At 43.3% G+C, this 10,676-nt stretch overlaps 1 protein-coding gene and 1 pseudogene across 1 annotated transcript; both read right to left on the minus strand.

The window, feature by feature from the left end:
• Window positions 1-195: 195 nt before the first annotated feature.
• LOC117189989 (kelch-like protein 40b) lies at window positions 196-1,662 on the minus strand. The gene is made up of 3 exons (XM_033395074.1): window positions 1,492-1,662; window positions 761-1,430; window positions 196-688 (listed from the first exon to the last, which is right to left on the minus strand). Exons 1-3 carry the CDS (start codon window positions 1,560-1,562, stop codon window positions 413-415), a joined length of 1,017 nt encoding a protein of 338 aa, XP_033250965.1. The 5' UTR covers window positions 1,563-1,662; the 3' UTR covers window positions 196-412.
• A 100-nt stretch (window positions 1,663-1,762) lies between these two features.
• On the minus strand, window positions 1,763-10,676 carry LOC117189988 (annotated as a pseudogene).

Below are 10,676 nucleotides of genomic sequence, written 5' to 3' on the forward strand. Positions count from 1 at the left end.
AAAAAACCCCCAGCCCTGAACACATAATTTTATCCGATTAATGAATCAATTTTCTAGTCGACTGGCTAAGTTTGGGTACTCCCTTTTGTTGATTGTGCCTAAAATAATGTTAAAACAAAAAACCATTGAAAAAATAGATGCAATGTAACAAAGCAAAGTATCGATTCAATAACGAAACAGCTGCTGTTTTAGTGGGTATAGCAGCACTGTAAGCATTTTAGTGCTGTAAATACCGTTTTATTTTAATCTATTTAGAATCACTAAAAAATCTACTTCATGCAGTGACAAGGTCCGACAGTATTAAATTCAACGGACTTAAAAGTGGTCCAATGATCAACCGGCTTTTGCTGCAGCTTCCACATGTAGGCCTGAAAGTGCTCGTATCGGATCTCACGGCTATTGGGACATCCAATCAGATGATGATAATCACAGGATTGGTCGTGAATCCACTTGCGCTCATGCGGAGTGTCCTTATGAGTCGAATTGGTCCCAAAGATCTGGTCGTCGTCCCGTTGACTTCGTTGAGGTTCAAAAACTGCAGCAGCCGCTCATGGGTTTCGTCGCGGCGCACGAAAAGCATATACCAGAGTGGCATACAATTGAATCGAATGCATTCCACAATCTTCAGGGCGTACGCACGCCGAGTGCTCCAGTCGTGACTCATCCAACGCACCACCATATAGAGCACCTGCAGTGGGAATAAGGAAATATATATTTCTTAGATATATACTTCTAAAAGTGTTCAGATTTCCAGGCTAACCTCGCATTCCGTATTCAAAGCGATGCTGCTCGAGCTGATCAAGTAAATCAAGTGATTGTGTGGTAGTTCCAAAAAATCCCTTGTGGCCGCAAAGATGAGAACAAACTTTTGTATACGCGTGAGCATCACATTGCGGACAATATCCAGGGACGGGTGGTACCGCGTCTCTACATACAGAATGCACGCCGAGACCTCATTGAAACATTGAACATCGTCAAAACAAATCCAGCAATGGGCTAGAAGATGTTTGATCCTAAGGTAAGACGCCGCGATGAACAATTCGACAATGTGCGTGCGATCCAAGTAGGGCTCAGCGGTGAGCATCCACTTGTAAATTATCATAAAAGCCTTCGGCGTTACCAGATCCTCAGGCAGCGTCACCATCATCGGTATCTCTTCCAGCTCCATGAAGAACTGCGAGTACACCTGCAGCACCGGCAAGTGACAGTTGAAGTACGAGTTCCTGATTTTAATCACGAGGGTTGTCTTCAGGTGCAACTCCACCGTGTACTGCAGAATGGTGGCCAATTTATCCTTGGGCCACTGTTTCATCTTCGACCAGCCCTGCACATCCTCGAAATTGTAACCAAACTCGATGAGCGACCGATTCTTGCACTCTGCGGAGCTCGGTGTATCCTCGTTGCTGAATGCATCCTCGTTGAACCTAGGACTGGCGGAGGCTCCGGTTAATAGCTTTTAAGGATATGATGTGGAAGAGCAAGATAACCCACTTGGTAAAGTTCATGGTGAAGGTGGACCGGCTCTTCGCGGACTGTGCCGACAGCCGCATTAGTTCGTCCATTCCTATGGTTTGTTCTCCTTTTTCTGGAATTATGAGTATAATGGTTTAATGGTGTTAGATCTGTTTGGAGATATTGAATGAACAGGCAAAGCCCTATGATCCCCCAAACTCACCAGATAAAAAACACCAACGTTTATTTTACATTGTTTATTAAATTGTGTTTTATTTGTTGGTATTTTTCTTGATTTGTTCACATTTTCAAATACATTTACATGAATAAATATATCGTTTATTTTACTTTGACTTTCTCTTTGCCTTTACATTTCCCGTTCTTTTCGCCATACCATCCCTTCATAGATTCGTTCTTGTTTAAAATATGAGTATACATGTATATGCGGATAATTGGGCAAACGTCGTCGATGAATTCGGAAATAGCGGGGTGGTGGTGGTTGTGGTTTTGGTGGTAGTGGGGGCGGCATGGCATCTGTTTAATTCAACTTCAAATACAGAGAAGTTGGCAAAGGGCATTCAATCTCGATATGAGATAATGATTGAATAAATTGTGTGTGTGTTTGCAACAGTTGACACCTGCTATGATCGATCTGTCGATCAGTTCGTTTCGGTTGAGCTACATACAGATTTGTGTAAGTATTGAAAGAGTTTTGGAGAGTATTGGTGGCCAGCAATAACATTCAGAGGTTACCAATTTTGGAAGTAAATTACAGTAAATGTACACAAGGTAAGGTAATCGTAAAGTATATATATTCAACAGTTTGTACTTCTTGTTCTGTGTTTTGTATATTTCCTTTAAGTTATTAGTTTTTTTAGTTTTCCTTTCGTTTCGTCAAGTTGCGTAAATATTTTAAATTTTTCAAAGTTTCCAGACATAGGTTTCGTAAACGTTTTAAATGTTGTACATACATACATTAAATGGATACATACATACATACTTACAATTTTCCATTTATAGATTAATTTGTTTGTTTTTGTTTTAATATAATATTCTGTTGCTTTGCTTTAATGTGATTTTTTGCACAACCTTTGCTTATTTTTTTGGAATAAATATGCGTTTTTTGTTTTGTTTTCTTTTTCCATTCAAATAGTTTTTTGTTCGTCACTGACTTAGTACAACAATATTTATATAGTAAGAAATAAATTAAGTTTTCTTCCTATCATATTATACGTTTACATATATAGCTGCATAAAGAGTTTCCTCAATTCTTGTTGTTTTTGTTGTTGAAAACACTTACAATTGTTTATCGTTTATGTTGTTATGTTAGTGTGCGTCCGTTCCAGCCTTTCCGCAAAATGCCTTTGCTTTTGGCCATTTTATAAACGGAACAAAAGCGCTCAGCGTTTCCTTCAAAATTACAAATTGTTTTTCGTTCTACAACTATTAATATTAGATTTCAAAAGATTTCACATAGTTCAATGCTGCGGTTCTCGTATTCCCATACTCATTTTTCATTGATTTGGGTTTGTTTTATTCTGTTTTTTGTTTTTGTTTTCAACATAAACTTTTGTTGGAAATCATATTTTTTGTTTTTTGGCAAAAGAAATATTTTGAATCTTCATGAGCCCTAGAAAGAGCCAAAATCATTCTTTTCGAAGGCAAACAATTGGGTTAATGCTTTTTTATACAACTTAAGGCTTGTTTAAGTGAACATTTAGTCGAGCAGCCAGGGGACACGAGGGTTGAGCATTGAGCGTTGGGTCTTTTCACAGAGTCAAAAACAATTTGTAACTCTCGCTTAGATGGTGGAAAGGGTTTAAGAAAGGGTTATGTTAATGTGTCGTGTCGTGTAAGACGCATCAGGTTGAATTTTTCATGCTTATCGTGCGATTTGAGCGATGGACATTGTGAAAGTCTCATTCACCAATCAAAATATTTGTAAGTCCTTGTTTTTGCCGCTGCCTCGGCGTTAATACTGTTCTCCAAGTTCTCGAATTGTGCACAAATGTGAGTTCCTGTAATCCCTAATCAACTAAAACTAAAATGAAAAAAACTTAAGGTATTGTATGGTAGAAAAAAACACGATTCGATACGGATACGGTATACGATGTAAATGATACCATTACAATTAAAGTAAATTAAAAAGAATAGCCCGTTTTTACAAATATATAAGTATAATTTAGCGAGAGCGCACTAATAATAAATTACAATTACAATTACAATTACAAAATATATATAATATATAAAATACATGCGTCAATTCGCTTGCTATTGTATGTACAATAAATTATGGCAAATCAAATGGAGTACAGTGTATACAGGGATTCGCCAGATTAGCAACTCCCAAAATCGCACAAAAAGCGATACTTCTCATTTAGAACAGCAGGCGGCCGTAATCGTTTTGGGCCGCCTTGCTGGTACGCGGCTGCATCAGGTACGCCGGCTGCTGCTCCTGCTGTGGGGCACCCAGGCTGTGCGACAGTTCCCAGTTGTAAAAGTGGCGCTGCGATTGAGGGTGCGCCTGGGGCTGGGACTGGCGCGGCCTGGGGCGCCACAGCGTCTGACTTTTGGTGTCTCTGGTCTGCTCGTCTGTCTGACAGCGGTGGTGGTGCTGCTGGTTGTTTAGCTGATTTTTGCTTTGGTTTGCGTGGTTCGGCTGCTGGTTTTTGTGCTGGAGTTCGCTTCTGGGCCTGGGGTCGTCATCGTACTGTCCCTGCAATCTGGCCTCCAAGTGTCAGACATGCGGTTTGTGCTGGGCGCCGCAGAGACCGCACTGGATGCCCATCCAGTGGCAGGCTCGCAGCGGCGGATAACACCAGAGGCAAGGCACGAACAGAGAGAGCACCGCCAGGCCCAGCCAGCGCTTGGTGCAACCGGCCTCGGTGGCGCTGCATTCGCACGGATGCTGGGCCGTCTCGCCCTCGGCATCGCTCATGCAGTGATAGATCATGCACCTGGCACAGCCCATGCCCGAGATGCACTCGTAGCCGGCGCGAAAGGTGTCCGGGGCATATTCGCAGGCCCCGCGCCGATTGAACTCTTCGCTGTACAGCTCGTGACAGTAGCGACACCGCAAGCGCGTCTCCTTCTTGAGTATTTCCGATACGTTTTGCTTCTGCAGCGACTTCCCGCCCCCGCCTGTGCCTACAGTTTGGGCTGCCGCCATTGCCTGGGCCGCCTCCAACGCGTTGCGCTTTTTCAGTGCACTGATCGACTCGCGGCGTGCATTGAGCACCTGTGCCCCCACTGGCTGGTCCACCACTGGATAGTTGTAGTCGTGGTGGACCGCTGTCAGCGTCACATACGAGTAATTCTCGCTGGCCGCAATCTGGGCGGCGCCCGGTGCCGGTGCAGCAGACGACGGTGGTCCATCCTGGGTCGTGGTTGTGGTTGATGTCTTGTCCGTGGATATGTAGTGGATTGGTGCCGCTGGCAGCTTCTCCGAATCGGAATTGTTGCTGTAGCTGTCCTTGCTCTCTGCGAATGGAAGGTTTAGCACTCGAAATGGCAGACCGCGTCAGCGGAATATTGACGGGGAAGTACGTACTGTGACTTTTCTCGCTGCCCTCGGGGCTTGAATGTATCTTTTGTAAAATCTCGCTCTCCACAGGTAAATCCAGGGTCATGAATACATCATCTTCACCAACCGAATCATATTTGGTCAATGGTGGGCGTATAATAGTGGGATTCGATTTGGCCAGTCCTAAACGAAACAAAAAAGTTTACCAGATGGCAAAAAATCCAAATCCAAAAACAACCACAAGCACATATGTATGGATCTTATACATACATGTAAGCGCAAGAGGTACGAGTACGAGTATATTGGCATAAAGCAACGATTAGTTGAAGCATTTTTAGGTGAAAAGTTCAGCTTATATGTAGAAGAAGATAATAGTTGAGATAGAGAGAGCATAGAGCATAGAGAGATCTGGAAATTAAGAAGCTAGCAAATTGACAGACAGGACCCCAAGAGTGGGGATCTATTTATCTACATATGTACATATATCCGTGAATGAAGCAAATATTTAAAATAATTTCGAGTATAGCCTCATTAAACACTTACCAATTCGTTTGAATGAGACATTTAAATGATTAGATTGTCGATTTGTTTTGGTTTTTGAAACAAATCGATAAAATTCCAATGATTTGTGTGTTGTTTTACAAATTTTGGTTTGTTTGTTTGGCAAAAAATAGAGCATAAGACATACGAAAAAACGTTATATATTAGTAAACGAAAGCAAATTCGAAAGCAGAGGTAAAGAGGGGAAAAGGCATAGGAATCGCAGGCAAAGCTTAAGTTTAAATTAGGATTACAGAGAGCAGAAGATAGCGTGATAGAAAGCAGAGAGGCGGGAGCGTGGCATGGCGTGTGTCGGTTGAAGCATGCAACTACAAGTGTGTCCGGCTCAGTGTCGAGGGACTGGATTTTACCATCAATTAGTTCATTGTAGGCGCGCAGCACACCCTTATCGAAGGCTCGCGCATCGGCGGCCGTTTGAAATGTAAGGCCGTTGCGCTGCTTGCCGGCGCGCCAATGATGAAATGTTGGCATTACTTTGTAATACTTTAGATCACGATTGATGATACAGCTCAAGATGACCTGCAGAGAAGAGAAAAATGATTTAAATTTTGAGATCCTTCGATTATTTAAGTGTGCTCGAGTGTACTCACACTTTGATCGGAGATCCTCTGCCCATAGATGATGTAGTCATGACCCGATGCCAGTGGGGATAGTCTAGCCCGTTTCCGTATGGACACATTGGCCAGACCACCCCCGGCCAGCGGTAGCCAGCCCTCGGTACTCTCGTCTCTGGTCATTACCTGTGCGCGTACTGTAACTAAGAATTCGCTGTAAAAAGATACAAGAAGAAAAGAAGAAGAATATTGTTAGTTTCAGTTAAATCCAATCATTAAAACATACAAATGGAAAGATCCCATAATTCTAGATATTCTACCTGCTGGACCTGCGCTTCAAGCTCAATTTGGTGTACGAAACTGTAGCCATTGTGGTAGCCACCAATGTCTGGCAACGAATGTTGTCCAGCAGACCCTCAAGGCTGCCTCTATATCTGCATATATCCCTGACTGTATGGATGATGACCTAAAAGTGTCTCTAATTCGGCTAATTGAATTTTTCGGCCAGCAAAGGAAGCCAAAGCGAGACGGCGCACCTGCTTGCAGGACTGATTCATCAATGGACATGGGCATGGACAAGGACAAGGGAAAGGGCAAGGGCAAGGGCAAGGCAAGGGCAAGAGCAAACTCATGAGCACCGAAAAAAAAGAGACCAACTAGAGCCCACGGAAACTAAAAATAACTGCAAGTCCTTCGGTTTAAAAATAAACTGCACAGAGCAGAGCAGAGCTGAGAAGAGAAAAGCAACGGCGGGATGCAAAAGAGTGTAAATTAAGGGTAGCTAAAGTGCAAAACAATATTCGATAGTGGGTTGGGGCGTACTGGTTCTGGTTATGGTTACGGTCCAGGCATGCATGCATGTACATATTACAGCTTCCGGTTTGGAATTGAGATTCATTCTCAGCATTCATTCGCAGCACCAGCACCAGTACCAACTCCAATTCGAGTCTTATGAATGACTCCAACGGAAGGGGCCGACAAAACCCCGTCCAGCGACCTGCGCACAAGTTTGAATTCATTTTGTTGTTGAATCGAATGGAGTTCTACTTCTGGAGTTACTCAATGAAAAAAGCTTCAACGAAGTTTCAGCTCCTGAGTGTTTGTGTGTGTGTTCGTTTTCGTGTCTGTGCGCGCGTTGATGTGTCGCCATGCATACACATACTTGTCCTAGTTTCGTTAGTTCTACAGAATGAATTGAATAGAGTCCCCGGAATAGAGTGGACGTCACGGCACCCAGGGACATGTCAAGGACTGGCTGGCAGTGCAGTAGCTTTCATTCAGACTGCACTCCCATGGTAATGCGGAGGCGGGCAACGACGTCAGCAGACCCAAGGATGCCCGAGAGTGTGAATGAATTGGGCTGCAGCCAGTGTTGCATAGCAGCACAGAAACGAATTCTTCGAACGAAAGAAAGCCCTGAAAAATACATAATAGGAGTTGCCACCAAGGGTGTAGCGAAAAAACAGATAAAACTCCCCCCACCCAAGCTCATAAAATACATAGATATGAAACTACAAGTCCATCAATATTTGGAAGCTCTCCCCTCTAGTTGGCGCATGCGTAGGAAATAGAGCAAGCGAGATAGACACAGAATGTGGGGGCAGCTCCAGTTGCATGCGGGTGTGTGTGTGCGCATTCAGGCTGCGGGGGTTGTCACCCACAAATGTTCTAGTCGAAATAAATTGGACAAGATGCAATTCTATTCACCATTTTCATAGTCTATTCCAAATTTGCATTAATAAACATCTATTTTAGTTCATTTCCAAGCAAAAAAGCTTGTCCCGAACAGTGTTGCCAACTGCGTTTACTGCGTCGACACCCACACAACGGCGCACACACACACAGGTACAGGGCTGCAGCAGGAGCAGCTAAAGATGAATGAACAACGACGCAAGTGTGCGTGTGTGCATGTATTCAAGTTGCGGGGAAGGGGGGCAGTTGGCCAGTATGTTTGTGGTCTTTGACCACCCACTCAGTCAGTCTCAGTCTCATAGCTCGACGACAATAATAGAACCTTCCAATACACCAATACACAATACACAATACAGTTTACAGCTAAATAGTTGTTCGAAAAACAACAACAACTGCGTCAGCATCAATTTGCATGGTGTTGTTGTCGCGTGGTTGTCGTCGGTCATAGGTGCTCTGTGCTGCTTCTCCGACACCAATACCGTTGTCGTTACATTATTCAAATGGCAGTCTATTTCCAATGCAAAAAATACTTGTAAATTCGCATTCTGTTTCCGTTTGAAATGTAATACCCATACAGGGTGCTCCATGGAAAATACTACTAGAAACAGCAAAAGATATATGTATGTACATCTATGTATGCATGTGTGGCGAGGCAATGTTGCAAATTAATTCAGTATACTGTAGCAACGGGAATAGAAGGCAAGAAAGATATGAATGAAACTAGCTGGAGCCTTGGGTGTGATGTATCGTATAGTTTTTGTTGCGCAGGCTTCTTTCCCGCAACGGAAATGTGTACTTAAGAAACACAATAAAAGAGCAATAATAAGCAGACACAATGACATCATCTGCGGATATCGCCGACAATACTTTAAACTGTGGCAAGCAAAAGACAATAATACGACAGGGAAACCACCGCACATGCCATTGCCAGTAGTCCGGGGGCGTTCCATTTCATTCATTAAATGTGGCGACAGACAGACTATGTGGAGACTTGTCCGGCGCACCAGAAAGCACCAAGCAGCAAGCAGCCCAGGCAGACAATGAATCACACACACACACCACACAGTCCATTCATGTGGATGCCGCGCCGTGTCTTGTTCATTGAGGGAAAACTGCAACTAAGAACCGTTTCCATTACGAATTTCGTTCAATTGCAGCAATTAATTGGATACAATTGGAGACGTCGCATCAGGCTCGGCTCAAGCCTGCGCCTGCAAACAGTCTGGCAGCACTGGAATCTCGACTTAACTGTGAATGACCATCTCTTGAGGAGGGGGGGATGAGGGGGCAGGGCAGATGATGCTAAGGAACTGTAAAATATGTATGGGTATGTATGGTATATGGGAACACTTACCTTTCATGTCCTTCTGTCATGGTTCGTAATCAGAAAGATTTTAATATAGCAGCGTATTGTGTTGGTGTTGTTGTTGTTGGTGGCAAAATACACCATGATTAAAGCATAAAGACATTCAGAGCTGCTGCTGCACAAACTTCCAAAAATAAAAGAAAACCAAAAACAACAGCAGCCACGGCAGACGGGATGGGTAAAAACGGGGAGCACTTCTTTTCCTACTGGGGTTTTTGCAATCAGTTGTTCTATTTTTCTTTAACTTTTTTCGTTTAGATTTTGGCACACTTGTTTTTAGAACTGTTTAGTTGAGGTGTATACACTGAAAGAACATTACAAATTAATAAACTGATATTTATTAGGCTTCGACGAGGGCAGCGAGAAAGCACCAGCCAACAGCGCCAACTGCGGAATCACTTCTACTTTCCCAAATACACAAGCAGGGCCACTTATGTGGGCGTGTAGACAGGCACATTGGAAAACAGGCACACACACAAACAAATGCACGCACGGAGAGGGGATATTTCCAAGCAATAAAAGATGTAACAGGCATCTAAAATTGAGAGGAGAGCGTCCAACAAAAGCTGGTCTCTGGAGTCTGTGTGGAAGGAATTTGAGAGACGAGCAGCTGAAGATAAGGGAAAAACCTCGCAGAAAACTAGTTCAACACTTTTCTGATCATTATTGTCTATGTGCTATGTGCTGTCTTCCCTGAGCGCTGACAATAATTAACATAAAATTGGCAAAAGTGAAAATTCATTCATACATTTCCATCAAGGCTGGGGCTCTCTCTCTTTCTCCCTTTCTCTCTTTGACTGGAGCACAGCTCGCTCTCCCATCCGCCTCTGCGTCTGCCACCATCTCCATATCTCTCTCTCGCTCTTGCCTGCCCACTCAGGGCTGGCTTGCGCAGAAAGTTTTTGGGCGATTTCTCCATGTGTATATAAAGATTTTCACCTATGCTGCTGGTGGTGATGATGCTTGCTGTTGCTGCCTTTACATATTTCACATTTACATACACATATACATACATTCATGCAAAAATATTGCACTATAGCTACATATTTTTACAGATTTTCCATCAATGGTTAATTTAATTGTTTGCTGCAGCATCGCCTTTTCTTGTACTGTTTTTCTTTTGGTTTCTGATTTTCATTTTGCGTAGGTTGCAACTTGACCGAGCTCTGGTGCAAGAGCGGGGGCGATTTTCCTTTCGAAACGAGGCGAATGAACGTTTTGCAAAATATGTAACTTTTGCTTAATACTTTTGTTTGACTACTCGTACGCACCCACACTCACACACCAAGGCAGACACAATCAAATAATACAAAAAGCAACAAAAACGAAATTTCCAAACAATAATGTTCTGCCCCTCCACGCCTACGGCCCGTCCATTGGATTTGCTGATGCTGCTCACGCGACTTATTAATAATAGTTATTTTGTTTTATTTTATGGGCGTTGTAACACAATTTACACAAATTTTCCAAGTTTTATTGCGCCGCGACGCGCGATAGCGCCGATTCGAAGGGTTAAGGTTAGAAATGA

The sequence above is a fragment of the Drosophila miranda genome, assembly GCF_003369915.1.
Source record: "Drosophila miranda strain MSH22 chromosome Y unlocalized genomic scaffold, D.miranda_PacBio2.1 Contig_Y1_pilon, whole genome shotgun sequence".
Lineage (NCBI taxonomy): Eukaryota > Metazoa > Arthropoda > Insecta > Diptera > Drosophilidae > Drosophila > Drosophila miranda.